Raw genomic sequence first — 24,458 nt, forward strand, 5'->3', positions numbered from 1 at the left:
CTTTCTGTCAATAATTGAAAAACTTTCAATAAAACGTTATCTGACAAAAATTATGAAAACTGCAGATTTCAAAATATTGAAATAACATGTTATTAACAGCTAATATGAGATGCTTTTATATACAGTATATTTTCCTTTCAACAGCAACAATACTCCTCATAATTATAGATTTTAGATAATATACAGTATCTCACACAAGTGAGTACACCCCTCACATTTTTCTAAATATTTTATTATATCTTTTCATGTGACAACACTGAAGAAATGACACTTTGCTACAATGTAAAGTAGTGAGTGTACAGCTTGTATAACAGTGTAAATTTGCTGTCCCTTCAAAATAACTCAACACACAGCCATTAATGTATAAACTGCTGGCAACAACAGTGAGTACACCCCTAAGTGAAAATGTCCAAACTGGGCCCAAAGTGTCAATATTTTGTGTGGCCACCATTATTTTCCAGCACTGCCTTAACCCTCTTGGGCATGGAGTTCACCAGAGCTTCACAGGTTGCCACTGGAGTCCTCTTCCACTCCTCCATGACAACATCATAGAGTTAGTGAATGTTAGAGAACTTGCGCTCCTCCACCTTCCGTTTGAGGATGCCCCACAGATGCTTAATAGGGTTTAGGTCTGGAGGCATGCTTGGCCAGTCCATCATCTTTACCCTAATCTGCCACTGGGATAACCTTTATGTTAAAGCGGACCGCCCACCATTTAAAAAATACCGGGGTTATGGCAGCTATCTATCAGGTATTTAACGTCAAACTACCAACGTAAATACATGGTGGGTGCTCCGTAAGTGGTTAATCACTTCAATACAGGGCACTTTCACCCCCTTCCTGCCCAGGCCAATTTTCAGCTTTCAGCGCTATCACACTTTGAATGACAATTGCGTGGTCATGCTACACTGTACCCAAATTAAATTTTTTTGCATTTTTTTTCCACACAAATAGAGCTTTCTTTTGGTGGTATTTAATCCCTCCTGGGTTTTTTATATTTTACCAAAAAAAAAAAAGAAAAAGAAAAAAGACAGAAAATTGTGAAAAAAAAAACTTTTTTCTTAGTTTCCGTCAGTAAATTTTGTAAATAAGTAATTTTTCTCCTTCACTGTTGGGCGCTGATGAGGCAGCACTGATAGGCTGCACTAATGGGCACTGATGAGGTGGCACTGAAGGGCACTGATGAGAAGACACTAATATGCCCTACTGATGTGCACTGATAGGTGGCGCTGATGAGCACTGATAGATGGCACTGATAGGCAGCAATGATGGGTGCGGATGGGCCACTCTGATTGGCACTGATGGGCGCTGATTGGGGGTCACTGATGGGCACTGATTAGGGGTCACTGATGGGCATTGATTGGTGTCACTGATGGGCATTGATTGGTGTCACTGATGTCCACTGTTTTTGCTTTACTGTAATCAGGGCACTGATGATCAGTGCCCTGATTACTTGTCCTGGACTTCCCTTGGAGGAGAAGCCGCTGATCGGCTCTCCTCGCCACACACTCTGACAGTGTGAGGCAAGGAGCCCAGATAAACGGAATTTCCTCATTTACATGTGACCGGCTGTGATTGGACACAGTCGATCACATGGGTAAAGAGCCACGTCATTGGCTCTTTACCAAGATCAGGGTCGGGCTGTGTCCTAGGAACACAGCGCGGCCGGAATCTATGCGCAGCGTGCCCCCCGCGGGTGCGCAAAAGCAGGCAATCCTGGGAGGATCTAACATCCTCCCAGAATGAGATCCACACCGCTCTGCCATCATATGACGGTGGGCGGGCGGCAAGTAGTTAAGGTAAAAAAAACTTATGCCTCTAGAAGCACTTTAACTTTGGTCAAAGTGGCACAGTTTGTTTTTATCTATCGGCATTCCTTACCTGCATAGGCAGTTTTTTGGCAGAGGTGACCTAAGCCTTTAAGTTTTCTTGACAGCACGTTCAAAAAGACCGGGCTGCCTTAACCATTGCACCTTAATATGTTAATGCATGTGTAAGTGGGGATTAAATGCATTTTCCACTTAGCATCTGTATTTCCCATCTCTATATAACATGCCAAATAAGAAGATTGGACTGCCGCAGTGCCGGCTACCATTTACAAAAGTTACAAATGATGACGCATGAACCATTAGAGGAAGTAGCAGCTGGTTAGTCTAAATATTCTAATGAAACTGACCCTCCATCACCGAATCTAATTCCTTTGCCACTAACTCAATTACAGGACATTCATCCTGAGTACATAAGTGAGGCATTACTAACCAAACTGTCACTTTTAATTTACCTAATCATTTTTTAGTATTCCCTGTGTTCTTTGTGTTTCATCTAAGTTCCAATCCGTCTCCTCTATGGCCTCCTAATTTTTCCTTGGCTGGCATACACTACCACGGGGAATGCCAAGAAATGCTGGAACAAGTGTTATAACTGTGACACAATTAATTTCACGTGTCACTTGCAGGCAGGCCACAAGGCACATAGTAACTGCCATTCTGTTACCGGAAAAGATTAATTCGGAGTCTGTGTTTTAACCTGGAGTCTTGCCAACATCCCTAGTGAATATTGAACAATAGGAAACCCCTGAGGAGTGGGACTTTAAACGGCAAGAACCAGGACTTGAGTATGAAAGTAAATAAATTTTATTACAAAATGTTACAAAAAATGGATTGACAAAGACAAAAATAACATATATCATAAAAACATGGTCATAACTACGTCTTGGAACCGAGAGAGTCTGAGATGTCTGGACCGGACTAGATGCGTTTCGGTCAGATTGCCTTTCTCGATAGTCCAGGAAACACCAGAGCTCAGACAGATATGCAGAAACTCTGTGGATTCCAGGACGGAGGACCAAGTGAATGGATCTTAACGGGTTAGGAAAAAACCTTCAAGTATCCTTGACCGCAAGTAATATATGCCAAATTGGCTGGGTCTATAAATAGACCTGAAATAATGTATATGTATGGGCTTCAAAAGGGAAGTTAATTGGTTCTAAACCAGATTAGAGTATAAATAAGTAGTAACTTCACAGGTGACAGTATAAAAGCCCCCCGATCAAAAATTCCCACGAGGATCTCCAAAGCGGGGTCAAAAACACAGGTCGTCTGTAGAGTTGAAATAGAGTGGGGATATCTCCAAATATGTATAGTGCTGGGCGTATCCAGCACTTGGTCCCTTTACAGCCCTGTTCGGTTGGATAATGGCGGTGCGCTAATTATCCAACCGAACAGTGCTCTGGTGTTTCCTGGACTATCGAGAAAGGCAATCTGACCGAAACGCGTCTAGTCCGGTCCAGACATCTCAGACTCTCTCGGTTCCAAGACGTAGTTATGACCATGTTTTTATGATATATGTTATTTTTGTCTTTGTCAATTCATTTTTTGTAACATTTTGTAATAAAATTTATTTACTTTCATACTCAAGTCCTGGTTCTTGCCGTTTAAAGTCCCACTCCTCAGGGGTTTCCTATTGTTCGCCATTCTGTTACCAGTCATGAATTTTCCATAACACGCCATTCATCCTCATATCTATAAGTCTATATACAAAGCTCCTATGCAGGTACTAGTAAGTGACAAAATTAGATTTAAGCCAATTAAAGAGAATGCGAAGTGGATTTGTACATAAATAATTTCATTTTTTATTGTGGACAGGAAAAAATTTTCAACTATTTTTGTAGACATGTATTACAAATTATTATTCTATGTTCTTTTATGACCCACTGGATGGAGCTATAGGATTTTTTTTTTTTTTTACATATTTTAATCTTCTCTCTTTGCACCTTTCATGCAATAAGCTAGAAGCCTCCAGCTGTCCTGTCCCATAGGAATGAATAGAGCCATGTAAAAAGCAGCTGGACAGAGGTTGCAACACGAAATTTCCCATGCCTACAAGCCGGTCTCCATAGTACAACCAGCAGAGCCTCCACTCTCTGAAGCAGCAGCAAATACCAACACACTTCCAGTATTCTCAGCAACGACCAACTCCTCAGTCATACTGTCAACATACCGTCGACTTCTTCATCCTAGCCTCTATTCAGCCAACCTGTGCAGCCTATTTTACCCAGCAGCAGCAGTCCCTATCTTCTTAACCCTACACACAACAACAGCATGGTCCCTCCACCCAGGGCTGCTGTTAGAAATCGCGGGGCCCCGTACAGACTACCTGGCAGGGCCCCCCCAAGAAAATATTAAAGATATGTTTAGCTAAAATTACAACAAAATCACTATTATCAGACACAAATATAACATAACTCACATAATTCCTGCTAAATCTAAAAAAAAAACTATGTTAAATAAAAAAGAAGATGAGATGAGAAAAATATACAGGCTGTGCAGTTGGAGCTCAGTGATCAGAGAGACAGAGAGAGAGAAACAAAGTTACAATTTACAAATAAGGGCCAGGTCACACTTTTGCGAGTGCTCCGATCGCATGTAATTCGGAGCGCACTGCTCCTTCATTACATGCGATCGGAGGTGCGGATGCGAATTCAGCCATACACTTTGTATGGCTGAATTCGCACTGTATCCGCACCAAACTCGCACATGACCCTTTTTTCCAGCCGCATCAGGATCGGATCGCACAGTGGTTCACTGTCAGATCGCACTGCGATATGCGATCAAACTGGGGGTGTCGTTAACGTTTCATTGACACCCCTTGCGTATCGCATATGGCAGTGTGAACTGCCAGGGGTGCGTTTGCGATGCGGGAACAGGCTGCGAATTCGCACCCTTCCCGCATTGCACAAGTGTGAACCGGGACTTAACTCATGAGAAGAGATAAGTGCTGGGAGGGGGGCCCACACAAGGGAGGGGGATTAGTGAGGGACAACTGTCTCTTTCTCAACAGATAAAAGCTGATAGCAGGGAGAGGGACAGATCACTTTCAGGTGCTGGAGGAAGATTTCTGTATTTGTTGTCCATCACTAATCCCCCTCTCTGTGTGGGCCCCCCTGTGTGCTCGGGCCCCCTACAAGAGGGCTGGTGGTCCTCCCCTATCAGCGGCCCTGCCTCCACCATCTCACAATATCAGTCATTATATACCCAACAAGCTCCTCATTACCTAATTTCACAACAGCAAAGATTATCCAGTATTAAGGGCACAGCATTGGAGTACCTACTCCCAGCAACGTTCCCCCCCCCCCCCCCCCCCGCTACAGAGAAGGACAGAGGTACAGTGGGAGAGAAGGAGATTTAAGCCACATTTTCTCTCTAACATCATGGGGAATGTGAGATCCCTGGCAAATAAGGTGACTGCACAGAGATATCCCTGGCCACAATGTTACTGTAAGTGGTTTCCAGACTGTGTGAGTGGACAGGGATTGTGCAATTAGTAGTAAGAAGAAAGGGAGGGGGGATGGCATGGGTATTTTTGTTAATAAGTAGTAGTACAAATCGTAGTGCAACCCTGGCCACATAACTGTTAAGAAAAGTGTCTGTTGCCCAGACATAAAGCTGCTGGTTGTGGGGCTCCAGCCATAATACTTGCCTAGGGAGATTCCACATGTTATTGTTGTAGCAGTGTATATTCCACCTTCTGCTAACCCAATGTTGGCATGTGATGCCACCTATAGTGGTATTGAAGAGCTTCCCAGTGGCCTCATCATCATCTCAGGTGATTTTAACCATGTCACTATAGAGAAAACACTGACCAATTTCCCACACTTTGCGAGATGCCCAACCTAGAGAGGATGCAATTCTGAATTTGTTGTATGCTAATGTGAAGAATACATACAGCTCTTCTTCCCTTCCACCTCTAGGCAGATTGGATCATAATTTAGTCTATCTCAATCCCTGTTATGTGCCTCTGGTTAAGAGACAACCTGTGATCACCAGATTGGTGTAAAAATGGTATTAGGAGTCCTATGAATTTTTGAGGGCCTGTTTAGAGGTGATTGATTGGAATGCACTGTATAAGCCATCGTGTGAGGCATGGAAGGGACACCGATGGGCTTATTGAGTGCGTAAAACTTTATATTAACTTCTGTGTGGATTTTGCTGTTCCAACAAAAAACTATTCATTGTTATTCAAATAATAAACCATGGGCAAATTGGGGAATATATGGATATTCCTAATTCTAAGGAGATGGCTTTTAGAGCCGGTAATAGGGTCAAGTTAAAAATGATCCAGAGGGACCTTAAGGTGAAGATTAGAGATTAGAGGTCTGGAGTGGCATGAGAACCATTTCAGGTTTCAGGCCAGTTGCTGGGGGGGGTCTCAATAATTTTTGAGATTTTTGTGTCATATTTATTTTTATAGTTTTTGTGTAACACTTAAATTTAGTTTCAATATTTGCATTTTTGTAGTTTGACATTTTCTGCTACTTGCTTAATTGCTGTTGTTTATTCTGTGCAATGCTTTAATGGGATTGCACAGTCCATTCACTATACATTATATCCACACTTGCCGACCAAGCCTTTTCTGGCACTTTTTATTTAAATCAATATTTTTTGCTAAAAAATTACTCAGAACCACTAAACATTATAAATATATTTAGCAGAGACCCTAGAGAACAAAATAGCGATCATTACATTTTTAAATTGTATTTACTTTCATTTTTTGGTAAAATATAAAATATGATGTTATGCTGTGTAAATACTTATCTAACATGCCGCGCTTTAAAATTGCACACTCTCATGGAATGGCGACAAACTACGATATTTAAAAATCTCCATAGACGATGCTTTAAAAATGTTTACAGAATACCTGCTTAGAGCTACAGAGGAGATTTGTGCTAGAATTATTGCTCTCACTGTAACATTTGCTGCAATGCCTCACATGTATGGTGCGAACACCATTTACATATGCATGCGTGATTTATGTATGTGTTTGCTTCTGCGTACGAGCACAGAGAGACAGGGGGCACTTTAATTTTTTTATTTTTTTTTGTATTTTATTATTTATTTTTACACTGTCCTTTTTATTTATTTATTTATTTATTTTTTTATTACTTTTATTTCTATTGCAAGGAATGTAAAACATCCCTTGTAAAAGAAATAAGGGATGATATCTTCTTTATGGAGAGATCTAGGGTGAATAAGACCCCAAATCTCTCCTCTACCTTTAAAAGTAAAATATGGAAAAAAAAATTGATCTTTTGCTTTAAAAAAAAAAAAATTGTTCACTTCCGCCCTAGACCAGAAGTGACATAATTTCATTGCTCTGATCCTCCAAGACCATAGAGGCAGTCAGAGAAAATGTTGTCTCTGGGAACCCCTATGGGCAGCCGCACGACCCGTCGGATCATTTCTCAGGCGTGTGGGTAAAAACAGTAAGCCCGAATAACACTGGCGAGTGGCGGGAGGGGAGGACATTCTCTCTTCTGAAAGCGATATATATTTTATAATATAATATTTTCATTTATTTCAATCCTTGGTATTGTATATATTAATTGCTCTTATTGGTTACTTTATATTTTGTTTGTTATTGTGACTTTACTGTATATATTTTGCGATTTTTTTTTTTTTCTTTGTTTTCATTTTGTGTGTAACTGTAACTTAATAATTTCTCTGTTTGAATTAATAAAGCATTCTGAACCTGGCCTTCTTCTGACATTTGCTGTTTACAAGTAAAAATCTGTATATTTTGCTAGAAAATTACTAAGAACCCCTAAACATTATATACATATTTTTTTTTTTTGGCAGAGACCCTAGAGAATAAAAAGACGGTCATTGCAATATTTTATATAACACTGTATTTGCGCTGTGATCTTTTAAACGCAATTTTTTGAACAAAAACACTTTAATGAAAAAAAAATTAAAGTTAGCCCATGACATTAAGCTGAGTAAATAGATACCTAACATGTCATGCTTTAAAATTGCGCATTCTCGTGGAATGGCGCCAAACTTCGGTACTTAAAAATCTCCATAGGCAACATTTTAAAGTTTTTTACATGTTACCTGTTTAGAGTTTACAGAGGAGCTCTTATATTAGCATTATTGCTCTCGCTCTAACGATCGCGGCGATACCTCACATGTGTGGTTTGAACACAGTTTACATATGCGGGTGTGACTTAGGTATGCGTTCGAGGGATGGGGCGTTTTCCTTTTTTTTTTTTCTTATTTTTTTTTTTTTTTTTTTTACACTGTCCCTTTCATTTATTATTTTTTTAATCACTTTTATTCCTATTATAAAGGAATGTAAATATCATTTGTAATAGAAATAGGCATAACAGGTCTTCTTTTCTGAGAGATCTGGGGTCAAAAAAACCCCAGATCTCTTATTTACGTTTAAAAGCAAAAAAAAAATGTCATTTTGATTTTAAGAAGGGGAAAAAAATCCCTTTTAGTCCGAAAGGTGGAAGTGATGTCAGACATTGCTCCAGTCCTCCAAGGGCTAAGAGCCGAGTGGGGGCTACTTGCCTACACTTGGCTTCCTGCCCAGCCATCAGAAGGAACGGATTGGCTCTGAGCTAACTGACGGCTGCTCTGGTAAGCTTGGGGATAACCAGGAAGTGGCGGGGGGGGGGGGGGACCTCTTCCGCCACCTATAAAAGTGATATTGCAGCAAATCTGCTGCTGGGACCAATTTTATCTGAAAGCTGACCGTCTGACTGAAAAAAAGATACAAGGGTTATGGCAGCTAGCTGCTGACTTAAACCCCAGTATTTACCGTCAAAGTAATGACATACATTTACAGTTAAGCGGTTGGCAAGTGGGAAAGGATGAACCTTAACCCGTAGACCCTAGGCTCAGATGATGATTTTCTATAGGATGTTAGGGACAAGCCCCATCTTGGCTCCACGGTGTGCATATCCCCGAAGGCATCTTCAGAGGCAGGGCTCCACTGAAAATGGACCTCAAACCTAGACCTGTATAGCATCTCGCAGCTAACTTAACCGGTTCAGCTCTGGAGGATTTTCCCCCCTTCATGACCAGGCCATTTTTTGCAATACGGTACTAATCAATGTAGGCCAATATATATTCTGCAACATATTAGTGGTAAAAAAATCCCAATAAGCATATATTGATTGCTTTGCACAAATGTTATAATGCCTACAAACTATAGAATATTTTTATGGAAATTTTTTTTTACTAGTAATGGCAGCAGTCAGCGACTTATAGCAGGACTGCAACATTGCGACAGACAAATCGGGCACTAAGTGACACTTTTGATTCTTTTTTGGGGGACACGTGAAACCAATACAGGGATCAGTGCTAAAAAAAAATTAGCACTGTCACTGTACTAATGACACTGCCAGGGAAGGGGTTAACATCAGGGGCGATCAAAGGGTTAAATGTGTTCCTAAGGAGTGCTTTGTAACTGTGGGGGAGGTGCTTTAACTGGGGGAAGACATAGATCCATGTTCCTGCTTAGAAGAAACACAAGATCTCTGTCTTCTCTACTAACAGAACATCAATACGCCGTGTTTACTGTACATAGGTAGTCTGCTGTTCTGCCTCTGTCAGGAATGATCGGTCGGTCCAAGCGGACATCGGGTCCACCGGACCCACTCATTGGCTGTGTCCAATACCTATACGTGATTTTGCGCAGAGGACCCACCGCCCCGATGTGCATATACCGAATGCAATGTACCAAGGTGAATGCCAGTGCAGGACTGAGATCCCAAAGCATATTCACAGGTTGGCACCACATATTTTTCCTGGTGGGGTCTGGGCCCAGTCCTCCAAGACTCAGCCAAGGAGTCAAAAGATCTGGAAAGCTTAAGAGAGGAATCTGCAGTGATCGAAGAGTTTTGGAAAAAAAACCACGAGAGGTAAGCTTCTCTCAGTAAAGAGAAGATGCTCATCACCTAAGGACAATAGCAACAAATTGGGGCTTGCTGGGAAAGAGATGGTTATAATGGGTGATGTCCCCGCAGCTTTTTTTGCCAGTGTCCAATCAACTGAAGGTAACCTCATATAACCCATGAGTAAGACTAAGATTCTGTGTACAATTAAGAAACACATTATCTATACAGATTGTGACAGGATGAGACTCTGTCACTATACAATTAGTCAGTTAAAGGACACAGGGTGTGCACATCGGCTCAGTGCAGGACTACAGAGCGTAGATGTGGAGTGCACTGAAATGACAAGTATGCTATTGGAGCTGCTGGAACTGGTAAAAGTGCATACTCTGTACACTTGGGTGTCTCCACCACAGTCAGATAAGGTGGTACTGCATAGTACAAATGGGTGGAGCCAGATAGTACAAGCTGTGCTGGGTAACATTAATCACCAGTGGAACTGGGTGGTACAGTGCTTTTGAATAGTGTGGCAAGTGATCTCACAGTTCCCTGTGAGGGTGCTTCTAGTGACTGGTTGGTATGGAAGGTGATCTGGAGAGCTGTTGGAGACATCAGAGGTCTCTCTGCCTGATGCCTAGAAGGACACATCTGCTAGTGTGTTCCAAGGTGCGGCTGAGCAGGTTTTAGTAAGAGACTGCCTCACCCGCTACACCTCATAAGAAGAAAGGTCCTGATATGGACACGGCAAAAGCAGAGATTCTGTCTGTCACCCGCAAAGAGGTACAAGTTTAAGTACCCGGAGACACTTTAAAATATAGTACTGATGGTATCAGAAATTGTGATATTAAAAAGTTTGATCAGTTAATGATTGGCACTGCTAACAATGGTAATGGTGGCTGTGACATTGAAATGTGTAAACCAGATTGAAATGTGTAAACCAGTGTGGATAATGGCTTTAAGCAAAGGGTTATGCTTTGATCGGTGTCAGTTGTTACTATGATGCTAGTGATTGGCTGAGCGGACCTGACGTCACTTCCGGCAAGTAAAGCGCACGCTGCAGGAGCAGCGAACCACCGAGCCGTGACCCAACTGCCTGTATTTTAAATATGTTTGTAAGTAATTTTCTTTGGCTTCAATAAACCTATTTGGAATGTACTTCACTATGGATGGCCTTTCTTTTTTCTGAGGGGACTCGGGACATATCTAAAGGACCATAGAAAGGATCTATTTCCACATGATTACAAATTCCAGGCTGGCAGGGGAGGCTGTGACTACACTGCAAGATTTACTGAATTGCTTTTGATCGAGCGCTTTGTGGTAAGTAGACAACCACAAGGGGATCACCCCGTTTGATGCACACAGTGGAGCACAGAACTATTTATCTGCACCTGATGGACATTATATATGGACTTTATGATTTTTAACATTTATGCATTTATGTATTTTTTATATTTCTGCATTTATGAATTGGAGTATTTATTGAGTGATTTTGCGAGATTTGCACTTTATATACTTTGCACATGTTTGCACATTTGCACTGATTCACACATTTAATTTTGCACATATTTAAATATTTAATTTATTTATGCAATAATGAGCAGCGCTGCAACACCGGTTTCACATGAGAACTGCTCATAGAGCTTTGGACAACAAGTGCAGTGAGGCCTCGCGAAGGTTCCATAGGGGATAGCTGCCCGTCTGTCTGTTGTCTTTCCTTGGGCCTGGGCCTAACAAACACTAAGAAAGAAAGAACCAACAGTATTGGTAATTGTGGAAATGGTGATTTATTACTGAATGTTACTGTAAATGATGGTATTGATGATATGGAAATGAATAATTAATTGGTCAAAGAGCATGATAAAGAGCGGTTGATCTCTGGGAATTGGGATGTCCAGGGTAACTGCAAAAGAGTTGGTGAACCTAAAAAACCTACTGTGATGGTTTAAATGGGTATCAGTGAAGGAAAAGTTGGTTCCTCATTAGGCGTAGTGTCAGGAGCAGTTGAGTTGAAAGGAAGTAGCAGAGAAGACAGAGGGCCCCCAAAAAATAAATATGAGCTCAGAAACCCCAAGGATAGAGGGAGAAGGCTGAGGATATAGAATTGTAAGACCTCGTTGAGATTCAGGGTAGGGCGTGCCTAGAAACGCACCTGAAAAAAAAGATTGGACGTACATAGCTGACAGCTGGTGCAGAGGTGCCCCAATCAAGAATTTGAGCTGGTGTTTTCCGTCCCACAGCTTTCTCCTGGATTTGGTGTACCTGGATAAGGCTATGTAGTTTGGAGATTCCATAGTGTCTTGGGTGGAACTCCAATATGGTTTTGTGGAGGACCAGCGAGGTGTGTGCTCAGGTGCACACAGCCCTTATAATGGAGGTTTAGGAATACCTTAGGGCTCCTAGTTAGAGACAGCTCCACTCAAGAGAGGTCTGTAGAAGTCAGAGAGGCTGCATGCAGCAGCCAGAGCATGTCTGTCTGCTGTTTGCATTAGAGTGAAGCTGTTGGCTTTGAAGAACCTGTGGTCTGGGTGTCCAGAGAAAAGAGCTAAAGAGAGTAGCTAGGTGGACTAGCACTTTTGTTTGCATTCTTACTGCAGAAGAACCCCTTTGTTAGAAACCTGATATGTGTTATGGACTTTATTTTTTCCATTTAATAAACATTGGCTGCCAGGCCCTTAAATGTAGTTCCTGACCTACATGAGCTTACTTGAAAATGCATCTACCACTGAGCTAATGATCCACCATGTTCCAATATATACACTATATTACCAAAAGTATTGGGACACCTTCCTTTACACGCACATGAACTTTAATGGCATCCCAGTCTTAGTTCGTAGGATTCAATATTGAGATGGCCCACCCTTTGCAGCTATAACAGCTTCAACTCTTCTGGGAAGGCTGTCCGCAAGATTTAGTAATGTGTCTATGGGAATGTTTGACCATTCTTCCAGAAGTGCATTTGTGAGGTCAGGCACTGATGTAGACAAGAAGGCCTGGCTCGCAGTCTCCACTTTAATTCATCCCAAAGGTGTTCTATTGGGTTAAGGTCAGGACTCTGTGCAGGCCAGTCAAGTTCCTCCACCCCAAACTTGCTCATTCACACGTTGGAATAGGAAGGGGACATCCTCAAACTGTTCCCACAAAGTTTGGAGCATGACATTTTTTTGAATGTCAGCTTTTGAAACCCTACTTAGTTCTTTTTGTCTGCAAATCTCAGTATCAGTTGTAAACTAGACTGAACACTGCCTGTGCTAAGGAAGCGTTAAAGTGGTTGAAATGTCAGAAGGTTTTTTTATCCTAATGCATTCTGTGCATTAAGATAAAAAGCCTTCTGTGTGCAGCAGCCACCCTCAGCCCCCTTAATATTTACCTGAGCCCATCTCTATCCAGTGATTTTGCAGGAGTGTCTTTGCTGCCCGAGACTCTCCCTCCTCATTGGCTGAGACGGCAGTGCGGCGCCATTGGCTCCCGCTGCTTCAATCAAATTCATTGAGCCAATGAGGATGGAGAGGGGATGGGCAAGTCTGCATGGACACAGGGAGCTGCGGCTCAGCTCGGGTGCCCCCATAGCAAGCTGCTTGCTGTGGTTGTACTCAACGGAAGGGAGGGGCCAGGAGCACAGAAGAGGGAGGATCCAGGCCACTCTTTGCAAAACCATTACACAGAGCAGGTAAGTATAACATGGTTGGTTTTTTTAACCAAACAAAACAAGACATTACAATGACTTTAAAGATTTAGAAACTGGGCTTCTCTATTGTATGGTAATGGTCCATACAGACATGGATGAGCGAGTTTGGGGTGGAGGAACTTGACTGGCCTGCACAGAGTCCAGACCTCAACCCGATAGAACACCTTTGGGATGAATTAGTGCAAAAGACAAAATGTATTAAATGCCTTCTTCAGCTCTATATATACAAAGGAAAATGGGGGCGCTCATGTCCATAATAGGGATCGTATTGACCAGTGTTAATTTTGGGATCTAATTTTGATTTTGTCTAAAACGTTATTTTAGTTTTGGTCCCATTTTAGTCATCTGCAATTGTTTTAGTTATATACTCCTGGAGTAAAAAAATCAAAAATCATGTTATTATTTATGGTATTTAGGGAGCGTGGGGTCCCCCCAAAATCCACACCAGATCCTTATCTGGTCATGCAGCTTGGCAGGTCAGGAAAGGGAGGGATAAGCAAGCGCCCCCCCCCCCCCCCCCGAACCATACCAGGCCACATCCCCTTAACATGGGGTCGGGTTCTTTGGGGTCGGGTTGCCCCCCCAACCCCAAAGCCCCTTGTCCCTATGTTAATAGGGACAAGGGCCTCTTCCCGACAACCCTGGGCTGTGGTTGTTGGGGGTCTGTGGGTGGGGGGGCTTATCAGAATATATGAGGCCTGTAATGCTGCACAGTGCTCTAGACAGTGGTCTGAGGAGGCCTGTGATGCTACACAGTGCTTTGGACATGGATAGTCTGAAGAGGAGGCCTGTAATGCATTGCACACAGTGCTCTGGACAGTGGTCTGAGGAGGTCTGTAATGCACAAAGTGCTCAGAACAGTGGTCTAAGGAGGTCTGTAATGCACACAGTACTCAGTGCGGTGGTCTGAGGAGATCTGTAATGCTGCACAGTGCTCTGGACAGTGGCTGCAATGCTACAGAGTGCTCTGGACAGTGGTGTGAGGAGGCCTGTAATGCTGCACAGTGCTCTGGATGGTGGTCTGAGTAGGGAAGGAATGTTAAAAAAATTGGCAGTCCCAGGTGACAGATTTTCTAGGTACGACTTGTTTTTAAGATTATAATGACGATAATAAATATACATTTTTTTATTTTGTTTAATAGACAAAGAACCCTCCACCGTGCATCTCCTCGTGGTTCAATGCATTGATTTGCTAATTATATCCCTGAAAGCAATCACATCAATAGAGAATGTAAACATTCATAGAAAGAAAGAAATGTTTTCAAACACTGCAGTATCTACGGAAAGAAAAAAGCAACCCACTAAAGAGAATTACAGAAAAGTAAATGAAACATACCAAATACCTTACACATGCCATTAATGCAGACATCTTTTTGGCTGTCCCCCTCATAACATGCAGTTCCGTCTATTACTGCGTCAAGAAGTTTGTCTACTAAATTTGTTTCTACAGTGCGACAATGGAGTTCACAGGGATGTGCTGCAAGAAAAAGAAAAAAAAATAAATAAAAAGAAAAGAAAAACACATTAAAGTGAGCCTGTCACTGAAATATACTGTTAGTATATATTATACAGCCCCACCAGTCTTCTATGGACTTCTGTGGGCAGGGCCAGGAGTATGGTGCCCATGTTAAGGAGACAGCTTAACAAAGTTTAGGTAAGGATGAACAAGTATTATCTGTATAAGTTCCAGGTGTAAAGGATTGCAGGGTAGGTGGCAATCTGCTGCAAACAGCAGCACAAATAATATGGGGATAGCAAATGCTCCAGAACACTTGAAATAACGTTTCCACTCACCCTTGTAGTAAGAAGCTCAGTAACATTTATAGTACCAGGTACAGCAGTACTTTTAGTAACAGGCACAGTAATGCTGGTAGTAACAGGCATAGTAACACTGGTATGGAGCTGTATACTGTATCTTCAGCACCACAAGGTATCACACAGGGAAGGTCTACATTACTGGGGCAGCATCTACAGAAGGGGTGGCTGACTGGTAAGGTGGTGGCACAAGCGGCACTTGAGAAGGTTGAACAGATCCTATGAAGTAGAGACTGGTGAGTAGTAAGGCATGCAATGGTGTCCCTAATCTCACCCTACTCACACAGGAACCTTTTCCTAAGGCTATCTCTCTCTGACTCTGACAAACGTGGATACCCTCCTTACACTATCTACTCACAAATGTGTGCCAAACACAGCAGGGCACTGCTATTTATTAGCATTGCCCCAACCAAGAGGAGTAAATAGCTGCTTCCTCTTGTGACACCTATGGAAATTGCAGAGGAACATAATTTCCCTTAGGACTCCATTCCCACCCAGAGGCGGCAAGATCAAATCTGCTTGGGGAAGTAGGAATTATACCTGCCAACCTATTTGTTGTTTGGCTACTGAAATACACTGCTCAAAAAATGTAAAGGAACACTTTTTAATCAGAGTAGAGTAACAAGTCAATTAAAATCTGGGATATTGATCTGGTCAGTTAAGTTGCAGAGAGGGTTGTTAATCGGTTTTGGCTATTTTGGTGTTAATGAAATTAACAACAGGTGCACTAGATGGGCAACAATGAGACAACCTCCAAAACAGGAATGGTTTTACAGGTGGAGGCCACTGACAATTTTTTCCTTACTATTTTTTTCTGTTTTTCACTAGTTTTGCATTTGGCTAGGGCCAGTGTCACTACTGGTAGCATGAGGCGATACATGAACCCTATAGAGGTTGCACAGGCAGTCCAACTCCTCCGGGATGGCGCATCAATACTTGCCATTGCCAGAAGGTTTGCTGTGTCTCCCAGCACAGTCTCAAGAACATGAAGGAGATTCCAGGAGACAGGAAGTTACTCTAGGAGAGTTGGACAGGGCTGTAAACGGTTCTTAACCAATCAGCAGGACCAGTATCTTTCTCACCAGTGTCCATCAATGCAGCCTCACCTGTGCCCATCAATGCAGCCTGATCAGTGCCCGTTAATACCCATCAAATCAGCCTTTGTGCCCATCCTCCCCTGTATCTATCAATGCTCCCTCTCCAGTGCCTATGAATACAGCCTCCCAAGTGTCCATCAATGATAACCTCACCTGTGCCCATCAATGCAGCCTGATCAGTGCCCATCAATGCCACCTCACCTTCGTCCATTATTGCAGCCTGACATGTGCCCCTCAATGCAGCCTCACCGGAGCCCCTCAATGCAGCCTCACCTGAGCCCAATAATGCAGCCTGATCAGTGCCCATCAATGCTGCCTCATCTGTGTCCATCAATGCAGCCCCACCTGTGCCCATTAATGCAGCCTAATTTGTGCCCCTCAATGCAGCCTCATGTGTGCCCATTAATGCAACCTCACCTGTGCCCGTCAATGCAGCCGCACCTGTGCCTGTGAATGCAGCCTCACCTGTGCCCATCAATGCAGCCTCACCTGTGCCCATCAATTCAGCCTGACCAGTGCAGGGGAAGAGAGAGGAGAGGAAGAGGAAAGCTGGCCGGATAATCACAGAGTGGGGATCGCTCCACTGTAACAGCTTTCATTTGAATTGCCGGACGCTCGCCGTCACACACAGTCCCACCTCTTAGCTCAGCTCCTATGATACGTGTCCCAGCATTGGACCAGTGTTCTGTCTATCAAAGGAGCCGTAGCAGGAGGCGGTGCTGTGTGTGATGGCGAGCACCCGGCAATTCAAATGAAAGCTGTTACATTGGGGCGATCCCCGCTCTCTGATAATCTGGCCGCAACCATAAACCAAGCATTTGGCTGCCGGTTGTCACATGCTCCCATTGACCTCCATATGAGAGTTTGACAGGTGGTGCTGCCTGTCAAACTGAGCAAGCCAGGGTAAAATTGCCACAGTCACAAAGCAAAGCTCTGTCCAGCTGTAATCTTAGAATATATTTGGGTGGCCGGGGAATGATAAAACTGCAGCTCAGACACCTAGTGCTTGTTCATAGTTGTGGTTGGGAGGTGGTAAAAATAGGAGGTTGATCCATGGTATACTGCCCCCCCCCCCCCCCCAAAAACAGTGGCCTGATATAGTTGTAAATGTACACATGCCATGGCAAAATTTGGTACCGTGCTGTAACTACCCAGTAATTGCAGGCAATCACCTTTCAACTTGCAAAGGACTTTTCTGGGTTTAGCAGGCAGTGGGGAGGTGACATATGACCTCCCAGCCACTAGCCAACTGCCCTCTAAAAATCAATCCAACAAGGATTGCTTTTTAAGAGGGGTGGCAAAGGATGCCACTATTGCAAATGAGCCCTTAGAAAGTATTACATCAAAAATGTAACCTCAGTTGTGGGTGATGCAATTAATTTGACTTCCAGCTGTGTACAAACTTCTGGGACAAACAGTGAGCAAATCACACAAGCATTCAAGGGTTTTCTACACAAAGACAGTGTACAGAATGTCTCCATATAAATCTAATTTTTAATTTGTTTTAGGCATAGCGTCCTTGAGGGTGGGTAGCTCTTGCATGTACACTGTGCATACTTGCACATTATGGCAAACATATGTATGGCTTTGCCCTCCTCCAGCGTTGTTAGCATTATAATCCCCAGGGTTGTTCTTACAGTTCCTCCGCTGCCACTGCCATCCTCTCTGATGCTTCCCTTGGCCTCTAGCTTCTGCCGCTGGGTGACCACTGATGATGTAACGCCTGCGCATGCTCACTGGAGTTACATCAAACTGGCTCAATTCTTGGCACCTTACAGAAGTTGGGATTAAATTTCCTTTTTTGTTTTTATTGATATCTAATTATTTCCTCACCAAGTAGATATGGACTATTAATGTTTGTCTTGATTGACACAGGATATGGTGTGTGCGGTAATCTGTGGTTCTGTGTGTTGACACGCATGTGGACCGCATTTTGCATCCGGATATTCTGTTTGAGGTTATATCTTGTCTTATATTCGGCTTATTTCCGGTTCCGTGCTATGATACGCACATGGACCGCATTGTAAAGTCCGGATATCCTTTTCATATAATTCCCGTTCCGGTCGTTTGCACATTAAGTGTCTCACTTCCGGGGTCGGGACCTGCCCATTGTCTTGCCCTTCCCTCTCTCTCAGCGTATAAATGATGGACGCTTACCGCCTGACGACGTCAGTATCTGACGAAACGCGTAGGAGGAGCCTGCGGTGCGTCACGCTGTGTCCACGAGGGAGACGCGGCGGCCATTTTCTCGGCAGGAAACAAGCTTCAGGGACGCTCCGGTCCATGCAAACCATATATGCTTGATATTTTACTACTAAACGTGAGTTGCCACTTGTCTTGTTGTGTCTAATAAAGCTGACTATACAGTATTATGCTATGGGAGTTGTCCCCTTCCTTTACATGTGATATCATCTAATTGGGAGTGAAGCGGTCAGTGAATGTGTTGACACCAGAATAACCAGTGGATGTTATACAGGCTGAATTTGATCTCTGTCACGGGGGTCAAATCATTGGGGTAAGAGGCCAACATATACCTTGGTGGTGGTTCTCCCTACACATGGTGATTGGAGTTTGGAGTGTCCTTAGGAGCACCTTGTCTTTTCCTACCTGGAATTCTTATTATACAGATTTGGACTGTCTGTTTTTAAGGACTTTGTAGTTCTCCTATTGTACTCAGTGCTAGCGCTACACCTGTTTGTTTTTATTTTTATGAGGATCTACTGTTCTAATTCATAGATCAAAGTGTTGGCAGCTCATTAATTTATTTATTTGATTTGTATTTTAACCCTAATTTCTGATGTGCGCAGCATATCCCACATACCAAGAATTTGGGATTGGACTGGGTATGAACACTGTACTGTACAAACACTGATGGAAGTGGACACACAAACAATAATGCAAGGACCAAAAAGCTTTTCCCTCTAGCAATTATTTAAAAAGGGTTAGTTCCCCCTATATATTATGGCATGTACGTATATCAATTATAAATGTTATATACATTTTTTACTAAAATTTTTTCTTTGAGTTCCATAAGTCCATCTCTGAACAGTACTGATTAGGGAAGTTTGGGATGGCCTGCTTAGTAAGTAATTAGTAAAAAGTGGATTGATTCTCTAAACCAGGATTCGCACCAGATAAGGCAAACCGCCCAGCAAAAGTGGATTGAGATTTTTTACTATTTTCGCGTGTCATATTTGGGAATCCCTGACCGAAAAGGACCTTGTAGAGATTTTGCTTTTACTAGGGCACAGGGGATGACTTGATGATGGAATCTCACCTCTGAGTTATTTATATGTCCTATCAGCCAATAAAAACCATGAGAACCCCCCCTGACCCCCCCACCAGAGGCCCTTCCATCTGGGCCCAAGGCCCTTCCCACCGATCCCAGGGCCCTTTACTCCCATTGCAGGACCGTAATTATTATGGTCCTGCAGTGGGACCCTTTCACATCCTCTGCAGCGTGCCCCCTTCCTGCTGTCGACCCACCCCCCACGGGGCCAAACCCTGGTAGCTTTGCCACTAGTGTCAGTAGTTTTTTATTTATTTTTTTTACCATTTTATTTTTATTAAAAAATAAATAACAAAACAAGCATTTAGACTCTGCCATTCAGAAAAGTAAGGGGTTGGTTAATTACATATTTGCTGGCCCCTTCTCCGTTCTCCATCCTGACAAATCCTCCACAGCAGCATTCGGAGGGAGGAAGGGGGAACCCGGCAGTGCTGCAGGGGGAGAGGGGGGCAGGAGGACATACAGGGGGGCGCAGGGGCCCGGGGACAGCAGGACCTGGATATGAGAGGCAGCAGGGGTGGTGGCATATAGAGGGACTGATGGCCTCCATTTTCCTCCTCCAGCCATTGAATGCTTGCGAGAGGGAGAAGCAGGCTTTTAGTGGCTGCAGGAGAAAAATTGAGATGATTGGTTCCTCTATATTCCGCTACCCCCACCATCCCTACTATCTTGGTGTACAGATGAGCCGCATGTGCCTCCTGGAGAATTAGACTGGGTTGCTTTTGCGACCTTTGCGAACCCTGTAGTTCCACCCCCTCCTACTCCTTGCAGCCTGCAGGTCACGTAACTGATATAGTAGCACTCAGATGTTAAACAGACCATACATTATTAGAATATGTTGTGAAATGTATTGTTTTAAGAACATTTGTTTGATTTTCTAATAGTTAGTTTGGTCAAATAGAGGTTTTGCTTTGACTGCAGTGACAAAAAAAAAAATTAAAAGGAGCAGCATGGAAATTTTTTTCTTGAACAAACAAATTTCTAACAGTGTATATTGTTTTCAATCGGGAATTTACAGTCATTCCAAAATCATGTTACATTTTAAAGAATTTCATCAAGTCGTCAAATCGTATTTTCCTACAAATATTTGTTCAAAAATCTACTAGTGTACGGCCAGCTTTAGCATCTGGGGTAAAAATGGGGAAACATAGATAAGCAGTTCACAGCTAAGCATTAGGGAGAGTTTAGATCCACTTTAATGGGGATGTCCACATTATTCTCAGAGTCTTGCTTAGAAATCTACTTTCTTTGCATATTTTCAGTCCTCAGCTTCAAATACTAAAATACATTACTTAACAGGTCACTTTTAGAGATCTGGCCCATGGAAATGTTTGTCAGCACAAGGTTCTTTCATCCATATTGTGCCTACATACCCACCTAGGTTGTAGATGGGAAGCCATGTGTGCAGTTCATTTTTGTAAGGAACTGTGTTGAATTCGGTACACTGCAAATGGCGGAAGGAAGGCTGGTTCTTAGGGCACGGGCTCGTTTTACACATGCGGTAGCGTTTTCGTTCTCCAGTACAATATTTCCCTCTAAATTTTGGCCTGAAGAAAAACAAAAATAGCATTAATAATTACAAACTACTTGTACAACTGTACAATTAGATGTAGAGTAACTGGGTAGAGAATAATGATACTGAAAAAGGAGGTCCTGCAGACAAAACACTGTATAAAACTGGATTAGTGTTGAGTAGGCATCTTGAAGGCTTCCATGATGGCATATTTATAAATAATCCAGTTTAACACTTCATTCTAGTCTGTCAACTGCTCAACAAAAGGAAGTCGTGGTTGGAAAGCTGCGGACAGTGGTTTACCCAATGTGTGGCTATGTTCACCCCCTTGTAAAGCTGCAAAACGTGAACCAGTTTAGTAACTTAGTTGGATTCAAAACACTTAACATCACGTGCATAGATGCATGGCTTCCACTGGTTTTACTACTCCCTGCTCCTTCTGCCCCAATTCATTATCACCATTGAGTCTTACCCTGCTGTGATTGGCTGCCATGCTCTGGGCTGGGATTCATACACTGCTCACTGTTCCTATCCGCACACTGTTTATTGCCCTTCTACACTTTTCTCTGCCTCCTCCTCCCCCACACACTGCTTACTGCCCCAGTGGGTGGGGACCTTGTCAGGTAGTCTGTACAGGGCTCCATTATTTCTAATGCCTGCCCTGACTCCAAATCTGGTAAGACTAGCAGGTAGAGGCAGCAGCGCCGTAGATCTCACACTGCCGATATACCACTATCATTACTAGGCTACAGAACATTTCAGGAAATGCACTGCTATTTTATAGGAGGAATTAAAGACAAAAATTTAATTTTCAAGGTACTTTTTGGGCACAGTTGACATTTCTAAACATTCCCTAAAACATAGTAAATCCCCTCTTTTTAATTCAGGTCCACTTAAAGGGTACCTCCACTGTCGTGGGGAAAAACAATTACAAATGAAGAAAAAAATAATATAGTGTATACAATTGCGACACAAGTCATATTGTAATTGAATGTTATTAAAAATGACCTTTTCTTTTCAATCTACAGCCGCTGTTATTTTCTGAAAATGCAATATGGCTACCTGGAGCTGTACACAGAATATATACTGACCACCCCCCATAAACATAATTTCCTGCTTGTTTGATTGGCTCACCGATTTTCTCAGAAGTCTGCCTAAGATACAAGTCAGATTTCTGGCATCCCCTGCAACAACAATGTCATTTTTGGTGAGATACTCCCAATAGGAACACCTCTAAAGGGATGCAGGCCCAGCAAATGTCCTCATTAGAGCTCTGCAGCTTCCACAGCTGATAAATAATTATGAAACCACTCCCATTTGACCCACTCAGCACAGAGGCACATAGGAACAAACAATGCTTTCTTCAGAATAACAAAAGGTAGGAATCTGCAAGACAGTTTGTTAAAATCCCTGCAATGTACAGAGATCACCCAGAGGGGAATGTTTTTTTTTCTCAACAAAAGTGTAGTTACACTTTAAGCTTACTGTCAACAAGTTACAGGTTTTCCATCTCCTGGTGACATCCAGAGATTAAATATTGCAGTGTTCCCTGGATTACATTGGCAGTTCACTGATTAGTTTTAATTGTTGCCTGGCGCTCCACTTCATATGATTGATTTGCTTTTAGTAACTGTCACTTTAAAGAGACTTTTCACAATAAATTACTTTTTAGTCAAATTTTACCTTGAATGTGGCCTATGCCCAGAGATAATATACTTCCCCTCCTTCTGTTGCATCCAAGTTCATCTTACCACTGATCAGCCATTTATTGTTAATGGGGCAGATCAGAGACAGAGTGGTTGCTAGCGGCTCACTACCACACAATCCAGAGTTTGACAGCCCTGCAGGGAAGATCTACACTGATGAAGACAATGACATGGAGGAAAGGAATTGATTCCTTTAAAAACAGAGTTGACTAATTAGAGCATTTTATTAATAGTTAATTAAATCATTAAATGTAATATAGTGAGGGAAATTAGAGCTTTGGGAATACTGATTACCACTAAGCTTATTGGCAGCATTAAAGTATTTTTCCAAGATAGATATACAATGCATTCAGAAAGTATTCAGACCCCCTTCACTTTTTCTTAATTTTGTTATGTTGCAGCCTGATACTACAATTGTTTAAACTATTTTTTTTTCTCAATAACTACTTGCCCTCCAGAAGGTTTACCACTAGGGATGATCAAACTTTTCAAAAGTTCGGTTCGGCCAGAACATCCGAACTTCTCTAAAGTTCGGCCCGGATTTCAGAACCCCATTGAAATCAATGGGACCCAAATTTCGGTAATCAAAAAACACCATTTTGAAGCCCTAAAACCCAATAAATGCCCCTAAAAAGTGCCTAGGGTTCTGGGTCATTCCCCAGGGACTATTAATCACACAAAAAAAGTTCTTAAAAATTGTAATTTTTGATAGAGAGCCAATTATTGAAAAAAAAACAAATAAAAAAAAAAAATTAAAAAAAAAAATGTTCTTTGGATTTAGTGTCTGGGGGGTCTAAAAAGTGTACCTGTGAAGTTTCAGCTCTGTAGCATGTCCAGAACCATAAAAAAAAAGATCGTTTGTATTAGGTCACTTATAGAACAGGGATATGGCTCCGCTATTTTCACACCTTGCCGATTTAGTAGCAAGCGTTTTTTTGGGCATTTTTTGGGGGACTTTGGAGGCAGGGAAAACATCTGAACTTCTGTGTAGGGGTATATATACATACACCCATGTCTGTATATATACACATACACATATATAGGTGTGAAAATAGCAGAAATCTATGCTTGCGCTAATTCACACTAATATGGCTTCTCTCCTATAACACCTATATATGTGTATGTGTAAAATACATATAAGTGTGTGTATATATATAACCCTATACAGAAGTTCAGATGTTTTGCCTGCCTCCAAAGACCCCAAAAAAATGCCCAAAAAAAACGCCTGCAAGAACACACCTGGGCATTTTTTTGGGCATTTTTTTGGGGTCTTTGGAGGCAGGCAAAACATCTGAACTTCTGTATAGGGTTATATATATACACACTCTTATATGTATTTTTACACATACACATATATAGGTGTGATAGGAGCGGAGACATATTGGTGTTCATTATTTCATTAGCGCAAGCATAGTGTTCTGCTACTTTCACACCTATATATGTGTATGTGTATATATACAGACATGGGTGTATGTATATATATACCCCTACACAGAAGTTCAGATGTTTTGCCTGCCTCCAAAGACCCCAAAAAAATGCCCAAAAAAATGCCTGCGCAAAAAAAAAAAATGCCCAGGTGTGTTGTTGCAGGCGTTTTTTTTGGGCATTTTTTGGGCGTCTTTGGAGGCAGGCATAACATCTGAACTTCTGTGTAGGGGTATATACACCCATGTA

At 42.4% G+C, this 24,458-nt stretch overlaps 1 protein-coding gene across 2 annotated transcripts in view; it reads right to left on the reverse strand.

Annotated features, from left to right (window-relative positions):
- The window catches only part of ADAMTS12 (ADAM metallopeptidase with thrombospondin type 1 motif 12), a 788,736-nt gene that overhangs the window by 215,090 nt on the left and 549,188 nt on the right, over positions 1–24,458 (reverse strand). For both annotated transcript variants that reach the window (XM_082272461.1, XM_082272462.1), the window contains exons 12-13: positions 20,943–21,112; positions 14,708–14,841 (exon numbers count right to left, since the gene is read on the reverse strand). In XM_082272461.1, coding sequence (XP_082128587.1) covers positions 14,708–14,841; positions 20,943–21,112 — 304 coding nt within the window. The remainder of the gene's footprint in view (positions 1–14,707; positions 14,842–20,942; positions 21,113–24,458) is intronic.

Source organism: Pelophylax lessonae, assembly GCF_965119305.1.
Source record: "Pelophylax lessonae genome assembly, chromosome: 1".
Classification (NCBI taxonomy): domain Eukaryota; kingdom Metazoa; phylum Chordata; class Amphibia; order Anura; family Ranidae; genus Pelophylax; species Pelophylax lessonae.